General features: G+C 35.7%; 1 protein-coding gene across 1 annotated transcript; it reads right to left on the reverse strand.

Moving 5' to 3' along the window:
- Positions 1-247: 247 nt before the first annotated feature.
- On the reverse strand, positions 248-19,646 carry LOC105056931 (AP3-complex subunit beta-A). The gene is made up of 11 exons (XM_010939309.4): positions 19,278-19,646; positions 19,072-19,148; positions 14,894-15,143; positions 14,172-14,795; positions 12,594-12,767; positions 11,525-11,651; positions 11,333-11,442; positions 6,782-6,982; positions 3,207-4,219; positions 2,782-3,048; positions 248-754 (listed from the first exon to the last, which is right to left on the reverse strand). The coding sequence occupies exons 1-11, from the start codon at positions 19,491-19,493 to the stop codon at positions 406-408; spliced, it is 3,408 nt and encodes a 1,135-aa protein (XP_010937611.1). The 5' UTR covers positions 19,494-19,646; the 3' UTR covers positions 248-405.
- Positions 19,647-23,991: the final 4,345 nt, after the last annotated feature.

Genomic DNA, 23,991 nt, shown 5'->3' on the forward strand with positions numbered 1-23,991 from the left:
TCATACTATTAATGTTTAGAAAATTGACCGCATAGAGGGTGCATGATTGCATGAATATCAGAAAACTAGCTTGACAAAATCTGGTTGTTGTACTGCAAGAATTTTATCCGAGTAAAACATTATCCTACAGGTAATAAGTAGTCGAATTATGCAAACTAACTGAATTGCAGCACAAATTAAGGTTCCAACTATAAACTTGAACAAAATATTCCCAAAATGAAAAGGTAATTCTTTAAGACGAACCAAATGATCAATAATCTCTTTAAACATTTACAAGCCAAAGCAGATATTCCTTTCATACATTATAATATTGTCATGAAGAGTAACTAAATACAGCACCCTACACCTTTTAACACAGAACTAGTTGGATCCTTGAATCGGAAAGGCAAAAAAATACAGAAAAATTCAAAGTAGAAATGTCACTGCTCTGTTTAACAAGTTAAGACCAAATATCGTATCTTCACAATTGACTTTCACAGTGACATTTAATGATTCTGAAAGTTTACCTTCAGCAGTTAAAGAAATCAGGCATGGTTTTGAGCTGTTCAATATTTCACCAGTGAATCGCAAGCACAAACCTGATGCATCATCTGCATTAAGAGAAACTGGAATATCCACCGATACAAGGTGAACATTAGCATTACTGAGCACTTTTGATGCTAGACTCCGAGAGACTAAAAGAATATCATCCGTGTGTAATGATCTTTGGTCCTTCTCGTGGTCAATCTCTTCGACATGGTCCTTAAAGATGCATCTGTTGCAAATGATTTCAGTGTTCGGTTACATGTAAGTTTGTATCTATATCTTCATTCATCAGAAATAATTTCAGCAATAGTTAGTAATGCAAATAAATACTCGTTTATACTCCTGAATATTCATTCATCACTTATTGGCAAATACACTTCACAAAACAATTACCATTTTTTAATACAAATGGAGTTTAATCAGCCAACACTATCATGTTCAAGAAATAACAAGATGCTAAGCCACTGCTAAGCTAGGATCAGGGGTTGAACAGGGCCATAAATTTGTCTAGAGTCTGAACAATTGATAAGCTATGATCATGATAAAGGGTTAATAGGGGTTAAACATGGGTTAAACAATCAAAACGGATTAGGACCAATTCAGGATTAAGTGTTAGGAACTAGTGATACCTGCATAAGGCAGATTTAAGAAATTTTGCTGTCCCCACCTTGACACGACATGCATGTCTCACATATCCTTCCTGCCAGACATCTTGTGGCTCCTATATGTGACACACAGACCCGGAGTTTGGTCCAGTCTCATCCTCTCTTTCTATTTCCTCGCTCTCTCTTTCTTACTTTCAAATTAAGGAACAATGCCTGCAGGAGCTGGAGCAACAACCTCTCCCTCTTGGAATATCAGCCTTGATGGTCTTTTAGGGTGAGATTCGAAGAGAGAGAGGAGGCAGGGGAGGGGGGTTTGCCAGATGGGCAAGGTGTGTGGGTTTGGTGGCTTGGAATCCAAAGGCCAAAACTTTTGTGTTTGTTTGTAAGGGGGCCTGCCACCAAAAGATGTCGCCTATCACATATTAAAGAGCCACAAGGTCCACCAAAAGAAACAGCCACATATCTCCCATTTTCAATATTATTGTTCTACTTTCATCACAGCTTCACATTTTAAAGATCCTTCAAAATATATAGGTACAAATACAGAACATAAATCTTATATGCATAAGACTAGTTATACATATAAATAAAGTATTATAATATGTAGCCACGTCTGCATTATCCAAGTTTTGTAAGACTGTCATGTTAAATACTTCAGGACACATGGACACTTGACACCCATGTCCGATGCCCTGGCAGCATAGTTACAACCTCCAAGACAGGTTTTATTAAATGATCATTGTAGGGGATGAGATTTATCTTCATGGTTTAACATAGAGATGATGCAGACGTGATTGTTAGAGCTTATTTTGTCATGATCCAAGTAGTGTTTTTATTATGACATACCACCAATATCATTTAAAGAGCCACATTCCATGTGATCTTGCCTTCTAACTTTGAGAACATAATACATAATCTGCTTTAGCACATAGTTCATGCCATTGAAAGGCATTTGGTTCAAAGATTCAAGTCCCAATAGGACACCCGTGGGACATCAGGACAGGGCGCCATCCCACTGAGGCACCGACGCGCTAGCATCCCATTTGGCATGTCCTAAGATATCCTCTACCAAAGTGTCGATGGCAGTGCATCTTTTATATGAAAATCAAGACAGCCCCATCCCACCGGATTTGAATCATTGATTTGGTTCAAGGTATAATTTTTCAAGATGAGGTGTTAATGGTCAATTTTCATTTATTATATACCACATAAATCAAACTTATTGACTATAATTACAAAACAAAAATTCTCGATATGAACTCCAAATTAAAGATTTTGGAGTTCCTGCTAATCTAAAGCTCAGGCTAATTTTTGTTTTAGCTGGCAAATAGTTCATTTCATACTAGTTTTTGAAGGTTGACGAAGTGAGGTAACACTTAGGACACTTAATCGGGATGGAAAACAGTGACTGTATAATTTCAAAAGAAGGAAAATTTGGATTGATAAAAGCATGATTTCTTCACCATGCCCTATCAAAGAGGAAGCACATATCCATACTTCCACTGTACAATTTAAAAAATATAAGATATTCCAGCTTTTTATTGTGCTTGATGCACATTGTACAGTATGTTTTTTTACATAAATATATTCAATGACCAAATTCTTTTATCACAAATGAACACATATGCAACAAAGTCATTAATTTACTAACCTCTTAGAATACTCGAACATCCCTGGTAACTCGCGTTCCTTGACACTAAAGACCTTCATATCCATGGGCAATGGTCTCATGAAATATCCAATATCAGGCCACAATTTTGTCATTTTCTTTTTCCCATTGCAGAACACAGCCAACTTGAGAGGTAACAGGTGATGACGAAAACGGACTTGGAGAACTTTCTTCACTGTCTGACCAGGATCTAGAGAAGCAAGCTCTTCCATAGGAAGTATAGTTGGCCCATCATTAGCAGAAAGCAGGCTACACAAGCAACAAAAAAAAAAGTGAATATAAGAAGAGATGCAGCACGGAACTAACAACCTAAACATACTGGAACCTCCGTTGAATTACAAGATTAGAACAGCATAAACTTTTTTGAGTTTTTCACATTTGTCGACAAACAAGGAACATGAAAGCACCTTTCAGGTTCTTCAAACACTTGGTCTGCGGATTCCAGACTTCCACTAGACTCTCCATCTTTCACAGTTATATTCGTTAATGGTTCGGTAGAGAGGTTCTTAAAAATCATGTCAACACATACCAGCAATGGGGATATAGTTGAAACCTCAGATGAAAAGGAATATTCCACCCTCAAGCCATTTGCATTTGCAGGATCTAGAAGTGTGTGAAGTTTAGGCTTAACAGTAAAATTAAGATCTTTGATAGAAATTTTGGCACTGGATGGTGGTTCAGATTTTTGTAAAGATGGCAAATTAGGTTGCTCGTCCAACCATGACTCCAATGCTGACTTAGACAACACCTCTGCCAAATCTTTAGAGATAAACGTAGATATATTTTCCTTGGCACTTTGACTTGTTTGACCATAATCAACACTAACATCAGAAAGATGAACTAGAGGGATTTCTTTTCCATCTCCAGCACCATGGCTAACCACTAAAGTATGGCCATTGTCATTTGAATCACTTGCAAATCCAGTCCCATCACTGTCAGCTGAATTAATGCTAGAATGCTGAGAATCATAAGCAGAGCCACTTTCCTCCATAGAAGATCCAGAAGATATGTCAGGATCATTCATTTCAAATGAATTACCCCTGCCGATTATTTCAGCTGGCCCTTGTGGCTCATGAACCACCTCAAAGCGCAGATTGAAGTCACCATCAATTAGACTGCAAGGCTTAGGAAGAGGTCTGTAACCAGGAGCTGCATGAAGAACTATCTGTGAGAGAGATCCAGGAAGATAAATTCGGAAGTTCTCAGCCATATAGGCTTTTGATGGTGTCTTTCCACAAAATATGCTTTCCACAAATTCACGATATATGCCTCCATTCTGCATTGGGCAGGAAGTGATCTCCTCCACAACACGAGAACGATCACGGACATCATAATTCATGTCACATCTTGCCAATTCAATAATATAGCTCAGGATCTTTCTGAATGTGTATAACTCTTCTCCTTGGGCGCGTAATGCAACCTGGAAGAGAAATTTCAACGAGAGTAGCATGCAAGTAGCTTTTCAAATAATGGCTGAAGATGGCAACATGCAACATTAAATAATTTTGGAACATAGGCAACCAATCTTATTGTATCCAACTCACCAGAAAGATCATGATTTGCATATTTTTCAGCATCTTTGCTCTAGTAAGTGTTAGTAAGCTGACTGTAATTAGCATCTATATAAAGAATGAGTTCAGTGTTGCTATAAAACAACTAATACAGCTGTGACTGAAAGTTGTGTTTTAGTTTCACTAATGCAGTCCATGAGACATATATTTGCAGCTATGTTACATGAGACATATCACAAGAGAAATGAATGATTCTAGAGTACAAAACTGCTGATAGTAACTATTCTAATATCAAGATATTTAATTGTTTGCTTACCTAAAAAGAGCTGAAGGAAAAAAAGTAGAATGGTATGGTAATGTTATAACATAGCCATACTGCACAAACTTTGCTAATCATAGCAGATATTTTTACTTGTTTCTGGCTTAAGAAGATTCACAATACATGGGACATGAAAGAGCATCACAAAGAAAGGAAAAAGAAATGTCAAATTCTCCAATACTCTGTTGTAATGAAGACATTTACTTGTAGATTAGGTCAAGGATTCAACTCCCAGTGAGACGTCCCCCGAGACACCGGGACGGAATACCATCCGATGGAAAACAGAGATAGCCCCATCCTATGAGATTTATAATCTCAGATTAGATGCAGCAGAAATTTAATGTAACGACTTGGATGGCTCATAAGGAGCACACTTCATTAAGTTTTAGGACTGCAACAGTAGAAAATAAAGATTTGAGTACACAGCTACAACATGAAGCCATGCCCAATATGAATCACTGAATCTACCTTCATATTTATTGCACATATTTCCTGCTTTCACTTGCTGCACTATTTACCTTCTGTTTCCAAACATAGGGTGCATGTTTGTGTATAATGCACCTAAAATATTGGATGATATATTTGTGTTCTCTCTTACTCTCAAAATGAAATATATTTTCTTTCCAATCAACTCAACAACCTACAAATTCAGGGTCATGATATCATTCTTGACAACAAACAAAATTAATTACTGGCGAATATCAACCTTCAAAACCTTGGTTTGGTTTCAATTTGGCCCCAGGCCAAAACAAAACGTTGCAATGGTTTTTGTACTTTTTCATTTCCCTTTCAGGTGGTTTTTCCCTGAAACAGTTAACAATATTTTACAACCTGAAAAATAAGAAAAATTGAAATTAGAAAGGAAATGTTCAGGAGACATATAAGACAACATTTGAAGTATTGATATTCTTGGGCTCATAGTTTTAGTGGCTTCACTTGATAACTGTTCAAATCTTTAACTCAGAAAACAAGATAAAAAATATAGAACAAATCTTTGATAGACTTTTCTACTCCATAAATCATTCTTTTTAGTTTTCTAAGCAAGAAAACAGGAAGTTAAATTAATTCTCAGAGCTCCATCTCCTTTAAATAACTCCATTTATAGTGTGATTCATAAGAATAATTATGCAAAAGCTGGTATGTTCTCTGATGTAAAACAAAAAAGGTTTGGTTCATCGATTTTCTTAAGAAAGTTAGTGATGACACCTTTTTTTATTACCGCTCTTATATATAATGTTGTAATCTTCTGTCATGGTTAATCCACCGCCACCCTAAATCTTGCACACCATGCCAAGCCTGGAGAAGAAAAAAATCGACAGGCATCCAGCAAGGCAATCTGGATAAAACCTCACAAACATACTAAACTAAGGAACATCAATGCAGCAATTAAATTACACTTATATGCCTATTAAAAACAGTGATTAAAAAGCCAAGTCATCTGTGGCAAAAGACCAAGAGCTGTATGCCAGATCTCAAAGCTCGTAGTGGATGTTTGACCCCCGAAAGCAAGGGTTCACATGTTGATTACCAACATGTGGATAAGGTTTCTTATAAGTGTTTACAATACTTGCCTTATGATTAACATATTAACAAGATAGAGATGATTTCGCATGCATCCTTGTCTTAATGCTGATTATCAAGAATATCAGATATAACATCAGAAAGCATGATATAACATACAGCAGTCATAATAAAGCTATGGCTACTGTATCTTGTACAGAAAAAGACTGTGATGTGTATTTCAGTCAGATAAAACATTGATCAAACTCTGGACCAGACGGTAAATATACCAGATGCATACTATCAGCATGAGACTATTCATGCTATGTTAGGATTTGAGGGATGCTCTAATGTTTAATGGAAGCTTGTCTTATTCAAAAGACAATTCTTATTACTATGCCAGCTCTAAGAAAATGATGTCCTCACTGAGACGCTGATATGGTTCAACATGGTGAAAAATTTTGAGAACTCAACTTCAAATTCCCGAGCCAAGAAGCACACAATAGTTCGACATTCAATTCTCCATTGGAATATATCAATTTTATTGAGCCCAAGAGCAGCAAATGCATATGATTTTCATAAGAAAGGTAATGCAACAAAGTAAAAGCTAAATCACTTAGGAAGAAAACAACCCTTCCGATGATAAAAATACCTTCCAGGTAGAATTTAATATCTGAAGTTTTGTCTCAAGCTCTTCTGAAGTAAAGGACCATGCAAGATACTTCAAAACGGTTGGTACTATTTTAGGAATAAGCTGTCCAACAGAGCTATATTCTCCAATGATCCAAATAATCAATGCACGTGCCGCAGGCTCCTTAACTATATCCAAATTGCGAACCAAATGGACAATAACCTTTAGAAAATAGACATTAAGAGTAAGAAATCGCACAATGCCTGACATTAGAAAGAATGTATTTCCCTCAAAAAAGAGACATTAAAAAGAATGTAAAAAATATATACAATAAATCTCTAGCACTCAAGGTTGAAAAGATTAAAAATATCCAGAAAGAGGGAAGAAGAAACTCAGTCATCTACTAAAAACTGATGAATAGAAATATACATACAGAAAGATTTGATTAATACATTTTGACACCATGATCATTATCTAATCAGCAAAAACAATTCTGAAACAATACATGCTTATTTTAAAGGTAAGAACCAGGAAATATACAGAACAAACAAAGAAGACATTTGATTATTTAGTATTTGATAAAGAATACAAGGAACAGTTACCCAAAGCTTTTAATAACTTATATCCAAATAACATGCATACATCTAACTGGCACCACAAAAATTGAAGTAATTGGGAGACCAAGTCAAGGATGCTTGCTCTAATGGAGTTCAATAGAATCATCTTTCAACAAAACAAGCTGACTATGACTGAGAAAACCTCTTGATTATAGCACTAGTTTTCATAAAAAAATTTTTAGAAAGCCATATAGAATAGATCACAAAATGCTGTAAAAGCCTGGATTTGAAGCCAGTCTTGTGCAGTTTGAGCCCAATGTTGCCACTACTAACCTGACCAATGATCCAATTTCAGGCATATCCTGTCACTCTACAGCTTTCCAACAACATAGGACTGAGTATATAATGCAGGCCTGCCAAGGCAAGCAGAACAACTGCTTATATGCAAGTTTCCTTATGATTTACACAACTGCATTATACATATTATATGTATGTATGTGTGTGTGTGTGTGTGTGTGTGTGTGTGTGTGTATACATATACATACACATGTGTGTGTGTGTGTGTGTGTGTGTGTGTAGATATAGATATAGATGTAGATATAGATAGATAGAAGGCCCATTAAGCCGCTATTATGTAATGTGTAATCATGTTGTTCATCTGTATGAAGCCCCTCGGCCTACCACAGAGAAATTAACAGGTATGGTCATACATAAAATATTCTAATGTGTAATATGTTTGACCAACTTCATCTACCACTTTGATTTAATACTGTTTGAAAGAAAAATCTTCATGGTGGTATCCTTTGTCTTTCCTTTAAAAATAAAAAAAGAAAAGAAGTGCAGCTCCTGCCTATTTCCTTGGAAAAAGAGTTAAAAAAGTTAGTGGCATTTTAGCTTTTGGAAGCCAAAGCACCCTGTTTTCCAATAAGAATACTGTTAAAAAAACTTAGTGAGACAATCTCCCCCAATTGTTATGGAAAACTTCAACATCAATGTTTTAAAGAGAAAAAAAATCTAAACCATGTTATTTTCGCGGTACATTTTGCTGGCATTGGACCTTCCAGCTTTAAAGGACTCATTAAATAAATCTTCTATAATCATTGAAGAGTTCAGAAAGCATGAGGAATAGAGACATTCATGCACATGAAAATAATCCATCTGCATAACCTTCAGGAGGATGATACTGTAGATGAAAAGGAGCTAAAGTCAACAATTGGACCATTGGCAGCATGCACAAAATTAAGTCAATTTTCATCACCAATGTTTATGAACACTTGAGCTGAACTTTTCTATAATCATTGAAGAATTCAGCAAATATTAGGAACAGACACTCTAATGTAGATATGAAAGTTGTAATCTGCATAACTTCCAAGAGGATGATACTGCATGCAAGATGTAGCCTAAGTCACAACAATCTATCTGTAAAATTGGCAAAACACAAAATCAAGTCAATATTCATGACCAAATTATGAAGACCAATACACAGTGAATCATGACAGTTCTGGATCTGCAACTCATTATCAGTCATTCAGAAGAAAAATCACCCAATCAGCAAAGTTTCCCGGTATCGAAGGCTTCCCAGCCGCTATAAAAATGCATTTTGCAGGACGTAAGAGTATATTGTTCCATACCAAGTACATTCAGATTAAAACCCTCAGAGCATGTACATTTTATGTGTCTATTCGGTTAATTAAAATGTATAAAAATGTTCACCATCTTGGTACCGGGCCCCATAACAGTACTATCCTGGTATACTGTCCACATGCTGGGTACTGGAGTCAGTTTGGTGCTCCAAGACTCAGTACGGTATGCCCAATGCGGGGTGGTACGTATTGGTATGGCAAACCTATTGTGTTAGATAATTGTGAAAAACACTAGGCACTCATAATATCTAATGCTTTTGACAATTTCTACACAATACTCAGCATGCATTCCCCCATTCCCACACGAAAAAAAAGAAATAAATGAAGTAAAAAAGGAACTAGTATGGTGAACTTAGAAGTGAAAACATACAGTGGAAAAGAAAATAAAGAAAGTGTTAAAGGATAAAATGGGATTTTAGAGTTTTTTAGTGAGAAATAAAGACAAGAAATAGTGAAAATAGCATGGGGAAAAATAGAAGGTCCATTGCATGGTTCATGATGCAGAAATCAATATTACATCTGTATTTAATGGGTCTCAAAATTACACCTAATCTTCTAACCAGGGCAGCATGATGAAACAATCAGAAACAACAACAACAGCATGCACAGAAGGAGAATATGATAGATAAAAAAGTGTATCATCAGGGCAGCCCCATATTTGTGTCCTTCTTTTTCTTTTTCTTCCCTTTCTTTTTCTTTTTTGTCTCGTAGGGGGTGGAATGATGGTGCTCCTATTCACTTGTCCCTACATGGGCTGCCATACTTTCCCTATCGTTGGGAAACTAATCCACCTCCAGGCCTGTATCTGTTCCCCACTGCCCTCCACTACGCCTGCCCTGTGCACCCCCCCCCCCATCCACACCAATAAAAGGGGAAAAGAAAAGAAAAACAAAACCCCCAAATCACTGTGAAGCTCATCCAATTTCAGATCCAGCACATCCTACTTCCACTTTCCACAATAACAAGCAAAAGGCATGTGCAATGCACATGAGGCAAAAGAAGGAAAAAGCTAAAAAAGAAAAGAAAACATATGGGGGAAAGGGGGGGTGTCCGGCAGTTATTGAGAGTGGATTAAGACTTTTGAACATGGGATACGTGATGGAGGGAAGGCCTCCATACTTTCAGAATCCCTGAAGCCTAAATTTTAGAATTTTTAAATTTTTTTTAAATTTTTCTCTCTTCTCTTGCATCAATAGTATAATTAGCTCCTCTGAAACCCCACTATCCAGAAAAATCTTATGCAATCTAGAACAATTTATAACTCAACCCCTACTTAGGAAGGAGTTCTTGTGCCCATGGTCCCAGCAGGCCTGTTCCTCTACTTGCAAACATGTCAACAGACTTGAAGCCTCAGGATTCTCCACTCCCAAAGTCTTAAAGAAGCTTTAAAATTCCTAAAATCTCAAAACTCAACCTCACTTAGCCAACAAAGATAGAAAAGCTCCAACCCACTTCCCTCTCTTTAGTTCAGTTCTGGAACGAGATGGCTTGCAAGGTGAATGTATCAAGGGTGCACTGCTGTCTAGAGGCTATCCATCCCCATTCTTTGGTTTGTGCATGAATGTTGATGCTCCAAGCAATCGGAACATATATCTGCATGCACACATATGGAAGACAGTTGGTAGAGAGTAGAACCTAAATGCACAGGGCACACACTGTTAAGAGGTTTTGACTGAATAGTCACATGAGATGAGTAGTACCACCATAACATAAAGAAACAGACACAATTAAGCCACATAGAAAACCAATGTAGTAACCAATTGAAGCCATAGATAATGTAATAAACTGATGATAACACCACTCACATTCTTTCAAATATGAGACCATCAGCTTACAGGAGAGAAGAAATATGCACCATGCAGCCATTATAACACAACAAGAAAAGGATCAATGCACCAAGAAGACTTATCTGCCCATATCATCTTTCTAATGGTGACTGGTAATTAGGTTTCCAGTAACATATCTGGAAAAATTTACATAAACCTATAATATTGTATGTCAAAGTCAGTGCATATGACTGCACAAGCATGCGCAATTATTTGTGTGTGAATCATGCCTAAAGACTTAGGATCAAGGTTTAAAAAGAAAAGGTACAATTAAGCACAGAACAGTTTAACCCAAATTGATTTGAAACATTCATAAAGATAAGCAATTCTTCATTTTGCAATTTAAAACACAAAACCAAGAAATAAACCTTTTTTTTTAATTTGACCTTTTGTTTCTTAGCTATTCTCCCGAGTCTCTCAGCAAATGACGTTATTATATTGCAAATTTTAGAAGTCCAATTCATAAAGCAATAATCAGAAAAAGCAGAATCATGTGAAGCAATGGATTATGGTTATGGGTCCATACATGTGCTAAAAAAGAGATACCTTCTCATGATTAGTTGGGTTTTCCTTTATTATTGCTTTAATCGACATAATTGCTTGAACTAAAACATTTGCTTCGCCATCAATGTTGCCTGATATGTTAATAGACGATTCTGCAATATAATATTCGTTACAATAAACAAAATGCATAACAAATTAAAAGAAAGGTGCCACATATATGAACTGGTAATTTACCATGTCTTACAAGTGCCAAAAGCCCTTCTAGGCAAGTGGCGGCCACAGCAGGCAGTCTTTGAGCACATAACCCAATTGCAGCAACTGTATCAGCAACAAATCTCCTATCTGGATCTTTAATGTAATCCTAGCAGCACAGCTAGAAAGATAAGCATCAGCCAATTGTTCATCATAACAAATTTAGTAAATCACGACAGCATTGTCCCTATTCTGATTGTCAACACACATAAACATATCCACTCACATGTCCATTTCAGGAACTGAAACTAGTCGTGCAACATAGAGGGGTATTTCTGCCACAAGACTAGCACGAAAATAAGATGCCATAATGCTTGGAGGGAAAGACAATGTTTGGAAATAGAAGGGGCACGAAACACTGGTTGAAGTCTATGCCTATGGTATGACAAGTAAAGCTCCTTCAAACTGCTTTGTTATTAAGAAAATTCTCCTCAAAAAAATATATGACAATATTTATTTTAAATTAATCATGATCATTCAAATATTTCTTGGCTAGAATTCCTAACATAGGCAAGTCTGAAATTTCTAAGTGTAGTTGATTACCCAAAGGCAACCGGAAAAGTAAGAAGCTCATGACCTTCAAATATTTTCAAGCAAACCTCACATACCAGATTTTCACATTGCATTGAAAAGAATTTAAAAAAAAAAAATCAAACTATTGATTAAAAAGCATAGTCTCACCCATAAAGCCATTCAAAGAGGTGGTTTTGCTTCAACGGTAAGCAAATTATTTAATTCAAATAAAAGCAATATATCCAGTCCATAAAAAGCCAACTCAGTTTGAAAATCAGCAATATGAAAAAACAACAAACTAACAGTCGGGAAATAGGGAACATCTCAATGACCAATATATTTCTCTTGTCACTAAGTCGATTTCAGCTTCACCTTCTATTGATTATTTGTTTCAACTGAGTACATATAGATAATAAATTAAATATACCACAAGTATAGCCCATTTCTGTTGGTTGTGGTCTATTGACACAACCAACAGAAATGGGCTATATTGTTTCTATTGACAAAGAACATCTGACCGTTGCAATTCGGTAAATACCTGGAACTCCTCAAAAATTATTGGGACAGATGACTCCGTGGCAATGGTGGATAAAATTTCCAGCTTCAGAGCTCTGATATGGTATGGATCTGAGCTACATACAAAAAAATCTTCAAAGTAGGGTGCAAAAAGTGAAGGAACTGTTTTAGCAAACACCAGTATGTTGCAGAGCATCTGAAAAACATACAAACATGTCAGCTGTAGTCAAATTTTCCAGCATGACTCACTAAAACATTAGGCTGAGAAATATATTTAAAAAAGGAAACAAGAGATGGGAGGAATGCTAATCAATAAAAGAGCAATGGCCCTTGAATGCAGCTGAAATGCATGAATATTTGTTCACATACGTGTAATTATCTAACATAATTGTAAATCCCAATGAATGAAAAGGGGTAAAAGATGTTCAACAATGTCTTCTGCTTTTGGTACTCAAGCAGCTTTAACAAAATTTGTCAAGTAAGCAAAACAGCTGTCCGATGTTTGGTTACAATTCAATACAACAAGATTTATTCGTCTTCAATCACAATCAGCAACATTATAGCCTAGCTTGAGGTCAGGCCTGCCCTTTGGTCCAGATCTCTAACCTATAAATGGTCAGATTTTATATGCACAGATTTGTGGCATGCCACTGCCAAGCCAAATGTACCAGCAAGCAATACACCCCTTTGCCAAACCTTGTCATTTAACCTGCTTAAAAGTTGCTGGATTGCAGCACCTATAAACTGAAACAATGATTCACGAGGTGATGACCGATGTCAACTTTCATTCAACTTAGAAATCATCAGAGAACAAAGAAGTATGTGAGGGATTTGCAGACATAGGAGTTTGATTTGATAAGAATGGGTAGGTTTTCCTTCATGCTCTCACCATTTGAAGTTCATTTACTGGATTCTCTACTGCAGCTAAAAGAATGAATCACTATTTTCTTATATACTTATTATTTAGATACAAGTGACCTATAAACTAGGCCTAAGTGTTACTAAAACTGGAACCTGTACAGCTCTTGCCCAGCCAAAATGATGCAAGAACCAATCTGTCACCACATTTCTAACAACTTGTTATTTCTGCATCATGATTTCTGATCTCAAAAAAAAAAAAAAAAGTTTTTCTCATATAATCTTTCATTAATATGTTTCTATTAGTTGCATTCTCCCTCTTGAAAACCTATCCTGGCCTCTTTTGTTCAGTAACATTCCAGTGTAATCTCAGCTATCGGGCTACTGATCCCCCAAGGTGGGCTCTCTTCGTCACTAATCAGCTTTGCAAGGATTTATGGATAAACTATTAATCAAACATTCTTTGGTAAAAAATGAGTGTGCAAAGTTCATAGCACATAATTGGCTTCTACTAAAAGCTGCACTCTATGTTCAGTGGCTTAAAGCATATAATATTCATTAGCAGTAAACTGAAGCTAGATCACAAATAGGATGAACACAAGAAGACCTTGCTACAAATCAAAGCACACAACTGTGAGAGAAGACAGTCTATATGTAAACACAACCCTAAAAAATGCAAAAAGGTGAAAAACCCTTAATGATAATGGAACATTTTGGAAAACATACAATCTTTCCAACTTACCACATATTTGGAGGCATGAGACGATCTTAGAATAAAGAGAACTGGCTTAACGATCCTCTCAACTTGCGCCCTTGGGGCCATAATCCAGTACACTCCAGCAGCTGCGAGTACAACAGCACTATTTTGACTCCATAATAGAGGTGATGTACACTGCAACAAAATCTTCACATCATCATTTTGGCTGGAGGTCAGGACCAAGCAGCCAAGATTATTGTCATCTTCGTTCGTAGGTCCAGACTGAGCTAAACACTCCTTTGTTTCTTCTATGTAGTATCTACACATTAACAAGTTCAATTTAAAGTCATATGCCTCACCACCCACAGAACCACAATGACCATCAGACATATTGCCAACGGCAGCAGAATCCTTGTCAGATTGGGAACTTGTAGTGGAATTTAGTAACATAATGGACTCTTTTACAAGACCATGCCTAGCCACAACATATCGTAAGAGAATCTCAATCAAAAGAATTTGACCCCACTCTTCAACATCAGGAAGCATCTCACATAGCCTTCTAAAGTGTTTGGCAATCAAGGGAAGATTATTCGGGCAAACAGCATTAAAGGCTGCTGCAGCAGCTCCAATTACTCCAGGGGAATGGTCACTTAACAAGATATCTACAAGCTGCAGAATATAATTCATTTCAGCTAGAGAAAAAAAATGCAGTCACATATAAAGAAAGCCTCTTGAGGGAAAAGACAATGGGGAAAAAATATAACAACCTCTTCGAGGGCAGAAGTATTTTCATCCTGGTGCAAGTCATATATCTTTGGAAGTGCATGGGCAGCACATTTTCTTACATATGCAGATGGATCTCTAGCGCATTTACTAACAGCAGCTAACACAAGAGGGGCTACTACATGTAACCGGATTCCTGCCATAGCACGTAGAGCCCATGCTCGCACTAAAGGATTTGTATCCGATAAGTCCTTCTGGAAACAGTTAATAGACAGGAGAGCTTCATTTGGACGCCTAGGTTAGCAAGGACAAAATGTTAAGACTTGTCAAAAGAATGTTCCATCAGCTTCATGTGCAATCCTTTCAATTTTAAAGTTAAAGGAAAAGCAGATGCCAGGCAACTAGGAAAGGAAAAGCACTTTCAACAAGCTGCCATCCAATTCAGGTATATACGCTAAAAGTATCTGTCCAAGTAAATAGCATTCAAAAGAGTAAAAAACACTTCCAACAAGCTACCATCTGATTTACATATATATGTTGGAAGTAATTTGTCCAAGTAAATGGCATTTATGCAATAATTACTAGGGCTGAGCACGGGTCGGGTTCGGTCAAGTTGAGAGAAAAATTTCATCCAACTGAATCCAATCGGGTTGAAGAAAATTCAATTTGCTGCCGACCGTTTATCATGTATAAACCATTTGAAACCGAAGTGAATGGTTTGCAATGGGTTCGGGTGGATTGTGTCTGTTTGGACTTCAATGTTGACCTAATGTTGATTTCAAGTCCAATATTGGCCCATTTAAGCTTATTTTCTTTTTTTTTGTCAATTTAATGCAAAAAAAACCTAAACCTTTAGAATGAAGTCTAAACGAAGTATTGAAGTCTAAACGATGCCGTCCAAAATGAAAGTGAGTTTGTGAAATACTACATCGGTTGGATTAGATTTCATACGGATTAAAAGTATAGGAACTGAATCCGATCGTAAATAACCGATTTATTACAAATCCCAATCCGATTCCACCCGATTTATGTCTTTCAACCGATCGAAACTGATGTTTATTGGGTTGGATTGTGTGGGTTTCTTCAGATTTCAATTATTTGCTCAGCCCTAATAATTACGAAGCGCATGAGATGATATTTCTTCTGCTCCAGCAATATTTACAAAATCTGCAGTAATAGTTAACAAAAAATTCACTAAGGCAAGCCCGTTAATCCTACAAAACCCTTGACAAGGATTTTAGACATTTTTCTTGTAACGTAATTCTTTTGGACGATAGAAATATTCAAGTTAAGATATAAGAAGGCCAAAATCATGTTAAAGAATAACAATCATAAAAAACAAGATATATCAGAATTCTAATGATAAATCTATAATCTAACATGGAATGAGTAGTCATCCCTTCATTGAAGTTGCTTCAAAAGAAAACAGGATAGCAGATATCCAATTTCTTTCTGAAAGTACATCTATACAAATTTTCATGGTATGAATTTTTTTCCCCCTCTAAACATAAGGAGTCTATGATAGTTTCCCAGTCACCATCAAGATTAAATACTTTTGCAAGTCCAAACAAATTTAAGCAGCTAGTTCCCAAGTAAGATGAACTTAAAGTGCAACCAATATGGTCGGTTTCCCTAACCATAAGCTGATCTCCTAACTTTCATGCAAAGCCTTCCTCTTGCCTGATATCAACTCCACCAGCGACCCAGAAACAAGCATCAAGTGGCTATTGACCTGTTGGAAGAATCTGATCAATCCTTTCATGGAGACTTTACTCCAATTGGGGAGAAAGAAAATAATCCTTCAACTTGTTGAACATGAATCTCTCAAATAAAATAACAAGCAATAAGAATTTTAAAAAGCAGGCAATGAACAGCTTTACTTTCCACAAATTGCGATACATAACATGGGTAAAAAGTAGAGTCAATACTCTTTCCTCTCACTCCCATTCTCAACTTCCCTCTCCCCAAAATCATGGCATTTGTCCTATGTCTACACTAATAAGGTCCTCCATATTTGAGTAGGATTATTTTAGCTAAAAGAGGAGAAGTTACAAGCTCTACTACTAGAGAGGTCTGCTCTGCTTATTTGAGTCAGATTCTTCTCATAATTAGAAGATGAATACTTTCTTTCAGCCAACTCAAATCTCCTAATAAAAGAGGATATAAATTATAAAAATAAAAAATATTTTAAAAATTTTCAGATTTGGATAGGAAACTAGATTTTGACTTCTATATCAACTTCATTTTTAGCCACATCACTGAATTCTTCTCAGATTAGAATTTATAGCTTCCTAAAGTTTCGTTATTGAGTCTCAAATGTGGTGGATTTTGCTCCTAAAACTTTTTCATACATACTCGATCAGCCATATTGGTCTATGACGGGTCAAATAATCCTCCTGAATCACCCTTGCCTATTTTGTTTCCCTAGTCAATTTCCTTGGAGGTAAAAAGCTTAAACAGTCATGATGTATTATAAAGCCTAAATATGAGGAAATCTTAGCATGATATTGTATAACCATCTAGACAGGTATGTCCTTGACCACATTTTGAGGTGAGAAAATCATCAATGTATGGTAACCAAAGAGTCAAAATAATAATGGACGAAGAGAGTTATTATTGATTTCATAGTTAAAGAGATTACATGCTACGGATCATTATTCATTTAACAAAATAGGATTTGTATCCAATTTGACACTTTTGGACTATAGTTTGTTTTTCACGTATATTTTTCTTTATCATACATTGTTGTCTGCTGTCTTCTTCAAGACTCCATTGAATTCTATTACTCATGCAGGAGCTTGCAATGTTACTTTCTAACCGTGTGAGATCAATCGAGTAAAAAATTAAGTATAATTCCCACCTAGTACATCCCTAACTGCTCTGTTGATTTCATGGCAAAACCCTCCATTCCCAATGTTGCCTTGCCTGGGACTTTGGTACCATATTAGAAGTTCACCATCGGGTTAAGAGTTGGATGTACAATGTTTTTGGATCATATATCAATTCAAAAGTCTGGTTGCATATAGATTAAGGTGAAAATTCAAAGACAATAGGAGCAATATCCTCCATTTGTGTCTTCACATCATTCCCTTATAAATGGAAAACTAATCCAGATTTAACTTCTCCACTGACAAATTAACATGAGCCTCTTAAGTTCTTTGAGAGCAAATTCTCTTTCCAACTTTGACCACCTTTGTGCCGCAAAGCTCATTGAGTACAATTATCTGGTCCATTCACCTCCTTCCCTCCTTAGAGGAAGTCTTTCCTTCACTGGGTTTCTTTTTGTCAAAATACTATAACTCAATTAGCCTATCAAACACCTTAGCAATATTTATTTAAAAAATGAACATATAGATAGAGCCAATTCACCTAAAAAATGTGGCCCTCTAAAACCTGCTTCAAAAAAAAAAATTCCTTAAAATTCACCATAGGTTCCATCTTTCAAAATTATCTCCCAGCCCTATAAATAGAAAAACAAGCATGCGCATGTGCACATGCACACATTCACACACATGGATGTGACAATATGATAGAATAAGTTTTTGTTCGCCAGACCACTAAGACTAAGTTTTTGTATACCGAGACCAGTCCTTCATTTGCCTTGCAGAATGAGGCCAAAAATATCACTGAAATATCAAGATTCTCTGTGATAGCTGAGGAGAAATATCCACCACCTACTTTGTCCAGCATCTAAAATATCATGATAGGCCATCCAGTAAAAGTTTTCATCTCCCAACATCCAAGTATTGTAATTATTAAGTCAAATGAAACTTGTTCTCTATAACTAGTATATCATCTACCTTATTTTTTGACTCTCCAATCTCGTTTTTGTGGTTTCTTTTCCTGTCCTGCCACCAATCTAACTGGGGTAAATTCCAAGGAAGAAACACACGGCGAATTGCAAGGAAAAATATTAAGAAATGCTTTTACGGTTCTAATCATCAAGAACCCCTGGAAATAAACAACGGTACGCTGGAAGTCTTTTACCTCTGATCTAATAAACCAGTTCGGTACATAATTCCTGTCCATGCTTCCTTAGAAAGCAAATTAAAAATTATTCATAAATCATAACACAATAAACCAAGTATAGCCATAGGTAAAAATCAGCTATAACAGGTAAGGACTGAATTCGTATCATGTCTCCCAAAGCTTATAAGATAATAATCTTGAAGCAAAATATAGAGATCACGGTGAATCAGGTAGAGGGTTATAAAAATCATACTTTTCGGCATAATGAAGCAGGTAGAGATATACTAGTTTCTTGACTTCCAGCGACTGTGACGCCACATTTTTCACAACCTGAAGGGCCCCAAGAAAAGAAAGAAAGAAACGAGATCAATTGACCGTTGGCATGCGAATCCATCAAAAAGGAAAAGAGATCCAAGGTCACTCCCAGAAAACCTCAAATAGGGGAATTAGAGGGGAGACCTGGGGGAAGAAGTGGGAGACGTCGTCGCCCTGGGCGATGAGGGCGAGGAGGCGCTTGAGGGCCTCCGACTTCTCTGAGTCAAACCGGCTATCGAGGAGAGGGGCGATGTTAACGTCGTCGGGATCGTCGTAGAGGTGGGCGTCGGTGCCGATCCGAAGCACCAGTGAGGACGCCTTACTCAGGCTCTCCGCGGTTGCCCCGAATTGGGGGAACATCGCCGCCGCCTTAGGATTAGGGTTTCACCGCCTCCAAGCGGCCTCTTGGTCTCCGGCGGGGTGGAGGAACACAGAGATCGCGCTCTTGGAGATCGCCCGTGTCACTCTATTTACAAGGAAGCCAGCCAGCTCCGCTCCAAGCGTTCTAGGGACCAAGCAATGCTACAAGCGAGTCGCCGGGTCGATGCGTGGCATGCGGTAGGATCACTCACCACTGTAGTTTACACAACCGGTTGTGTGATTGTGTCTGGTTTGCAACCCACGAGTTGAACGGACCAACACGTTGAGGACTCGTTTGACTCTCGGAAAGTAGGGAGAGGAAGAGATAAATTTTGAAAAATGAAGACGTCCTTTTATCTGATTAAAATTTAAAAAAAAAAATTATAAAATTATTTTTTATATTTTATAAAAAATAAAAATTTATAAAGAAGATAAATTTTGAAATTTTTTATGAGATAAAAATTGATGGTACTTTTTTCTTTTCCAAAATATCCTTTTAAGATCATAGCTAAAATTTTATAAAATATCAAAGAATATTTAGAATAAAATATTAAATAATGATAATATAATATTATATTAATATTATCTTAATATATATATGAATATAATATAATTATTATAGTAATATTAATATTACAATATTTATTAAATTTTAATATTTATATTAATAAAATATTTTTATTAATATTAACATAGTATTCATATTAATATAATATAATATAATATATATTAATATTATATTAAAATATTATGATCTAATGCTATATTATAATATATTAATATTATATTTATATTAATATATATATAATATTATTATTTATATAAAATTTATGAATAAAAATGTATGATCTTATATTTATTAAGAATATAATAGATATTTTATATAATTTTTTTAAAAAAAATATGTGCCCAGCCAAACATAAGTCAATTTTTCATAATCAACTAAATATGTTAAAATTATATTTTAAAAAAATAACTTTTTATAAATTAATTTTCGAGAAAGTTATTTTTTGAAAAGAAAATTCTTTCCATAAATGAAATGAGTCCTAAAAAATATCAACCCGCATAATGTGATGGTTTCACAAGCCAATCAAGTGGCCAAGGATCTGATTGGATCTTGGCTAAAATCCACAGGATTCATAAGTTGGATCAACATAATCAATTAAATTATGCTAAACTAAATCTATTTTTATAAATATCCAAAGAATTATTAGAATTGATCAGTCCAAAATCAATAAAGAGAAAAAAAAATACTAAAATCTTTTTTTTTCTTATAGGATTCGGACTAATCCACTCTATAATAACTTTTTGAGTTATTATAAATATGAACCTAATCCAATCTAATTTAATTAGCTGTCTTGGTCTAACCCACAAATGTAATGAGATCTTGGACTCAAATATCCAAACAAGCCCTTAGCAGTGGTCATGATATGCTAGCCTTGAAATTTTCATTATCCGTATTGCTATTGATTTCGAATAATTGAATTTTCTTAAATTTTTTTTATATTTTCATGTATTCATAAAACATTGTGACCTAGCTTGATTCATCAAGGACATTGCTAATCTATGATGATGTGACTTCTTCTTAATCATTGTTGTTGCATGTTATGCTTGATCAGAGGTTATTACTCAACATGACATTGAACTTATGAAATATATAATCTTTTCTAACTATTTAATGAAATTTTTATATGCTTTTTAATCATGGATGCATATCTTTGGTCAAATCGCTTCTACAGGCCAAATTTATAGTTCTCCGCAATTTCTTGATAAAGATATGCATATGTGCATCATCATCAATTTAAATGCTAGTGTGCAGCTGTCCACTTCATTATATTCTCATATGTCCAATATACTCTCTTTTGGTGTTATATACTGTAGAATTGGTGATGCACCAACATAAATCATGTAGATGTAGATTACGAAGGAATTTTCATGAATATGCTTATATCATGGAATTCTGCATGGATTTTATTCAATGTCAGCACATGATTCACAATAAATACCATGGTGGCAGAATGGGCCAAAAAAATGAATTCAATCAAACTGCTTTGCCATATCATATGAAAGGGATAAAATAAAAGATATTAGCAATCTACCATACTCCAAGCAACAAGGTTTCCTAGTATATTTTAAGTATAAAAAAATAAAGTTGGTTTTTTTTTCTCTTTTTTTTCCAATTTAGGGATGAACTATGTTGTGGACACGTGCTTCAAGACGAACACAAGCATTTGATGACTATTGAGTTACCCCCACTTACAGGCCAGCTTCCATATATAACATTATATTTAAAAATAAGTTTTTTTTTTTTTTCCTTGGCATAACTACATGTGCAAACGAATATTTGAGTGGCCTAAAGAGGGTGATATAAGTAGGATATTAGTTTTCCCCATGAGGAAGAGATGTATTATCAAAAACAAAATCTCCTCTATTAATCAAATACATCAAATAAGCTACTAAGAAAGATAAACTTAATGAGGCAAGGGGTGGAAGAAATCATTGCTGTATATATAACCAAGGTTTTAAATCTTATGAGATGGGGGTGTTCTAATTTTTTTATGAAACATGACACTCCACTATCCTATCTTGTCCCAACAATAATGTTGATCAAGAGTCCTATAATAACCCTCCATCTCTCTCTCCTTCTTTTTTTCTTTCTTTATCTATTTTTTCTTTTTTTTTTTCTTCCATCTTTCCATTATTTCTTTTTTTTGTCTTACTTTTATCTTATCCCTTCCTTTTTATTCTTCTTCATTTCCTTATTTACTATTATTTCTTTTTCTTTCTTCTTTGTTTCCTTTCTTTCATTTTTGTCTTCTCCCGTATAATTCTTTCTTTTATTCTTTCGGTTATAGGGTTATACTAGCTCAGTCTTTGTCCTCAAAATCCTCATCGAATGTTCTCACCGGCCACCAGTCAATGAGTAGAAGTAAACATCGGTAGCAAATATCATCTGAATGTTCGGCTCATTCCACATTGATATGGACCTCAGTTGTACCATCATTTGGATGTCCTGATCCTTCTATGAGAGAGCCTTCGATCTAAAATCTCTGAAGTCGGGAGAAAACAGACGATTCCATCGGACTCAATCCTCAAATAAGATCGTCGGCCAGCTACTGATGACTACATTGTACTACCCCCAACCACCTACTCGAACTTAGGTCAAAGACTTCAGAAATCCTTTGGACATTGAGCCATTACAAGAAAAACGTGGGCCAACTCCACATTCCTTAAATGTCAGATGATTTTGATAAAGCTCCCAACGGTTACAACAAAATGTGGCACACTACTTAATACCATTAATCGCCCATTACTCATGATTCATTGTAGGCCATGATTCTTCACGGTGGTTATTGATAATCAAGATAGCATATATTTCCTCCCTTCCATAAAAAGGAAATAAAGGATCTTTTGGTAAGCTTTTTTGGGCTTAAAAACACTACTTCCTTGCTAGATTCTTCCTTACTATTTTCAAAATTCTGGCTAACTAAAGTATCGAAGGGTCCTCCACCAAAAAGTCTATAATGATCGGACTTTTCTTACAGGTCTCAAGAGCGATAAATTATCCTCAAATCACTATTAACCATCAAGTCTCCTCCTCAAATCTTCGCTGACCAAGCTACTTTACCTTCGCTCAAAGAGTTGCGGCAACACTTCCCCATATGGATGGGTTTTGGTGTCTCAATCTAATTTTGATCACATTTTCTCATTCAAATGGGACGATACGGTAGAGGCATCTTCTATCCTATCAAAACTTAAAATCTTGTATAGGATAATAACTAAGGCCCAAAGAAGTTAGCCACAACCACAGTTTGCACAATTTTAAAACTCATATTAACGAACTATTCTAGAGAGCCACCAAAAAGATGAATGCGTAGCCAATCAATGCAATAAAAATGATAGCAAAACATCTAATTCCAACTATTTCATCATTAGATTACAACATCCAAACAAAAACATTTGTCTCTTAACTGATTAATTTATAAAATTTTATCAATTAATGAAGAAATAGCTGTCAGCAGAGTTCAAACCCTTTTTTTTTTTTTTGCTCCTTGGTGTTCCGATGCTAACCGGAGAAACATAAAGGCAACAATTTAGTGGATGCTATTAAATGTGCCAGGAAGATTGCTGATAGTTGCATTAACATTATATATCATACCATCTCTCTTCGATTTCTGATACTATGACAGCCAGAACCAATAATAAAAGAGTCCCTATTTCTACCAAAAAATAAAATAAAAGAGTCCCTATGAATGTCATGATCATTGTCAGTCTTAATAGCCATCATTTGATCTCATTGTCAACTGTATAATTATTATAACAGGAAAGATTTGTCAGATCCTCCTCGTTTGTCTTGGATAAAGGACCGCCTTGTATGTTAACAAGACCATACCTAAGTATAGAAAAATAATCGCATTGGATCAAGTAACGGTTCCTTTTACTATTTTTTTCCTGTTGACTGAGGATAGCTATTACATGTTAATACATAGCAAAAGTA

Source organism: Elaeis guineensis, chromosome 14 (genome assembly GCF_000442705.2).
Source record: "Elaeis guineensis isolate ETL-2024a chromosome 14, EG11, whole genome shotgun sequence".
In the NCBI taxonomy this organism is placed as follows: domain Eukaryota; kingdom Viridiplantae; phylum Streptophyta; class Magnoliopsida; order Arecales; family Arecaceae; genus Elaeis; species Elaeis guineensis.

Bases quoted from the DNA above. Each gene is read 5' to 3' on its own strand.
- LOC105056931 (XM_010939309.4), bottom strand. From the start codon at position 19,493: ATGTTCCCCCAATTCGGGGCAACCGCGGAGAGCCTGAGTAAGGCGTCC. The intron at 12,768-14,171 runs GTAAGTTGGAAA...TATGTTTTTCAG, and splicing joins CTCATGCCTCCAAATATGTG to ATGCTCTGCAACATACTGGT. The intron at 755-2,781 runs GTTAGTAAATTA...CATTTGCAACAG, and splicing joins ATGTTCGAGTATTCTAAGAG to ATGCATCTTTAAGGACCATG.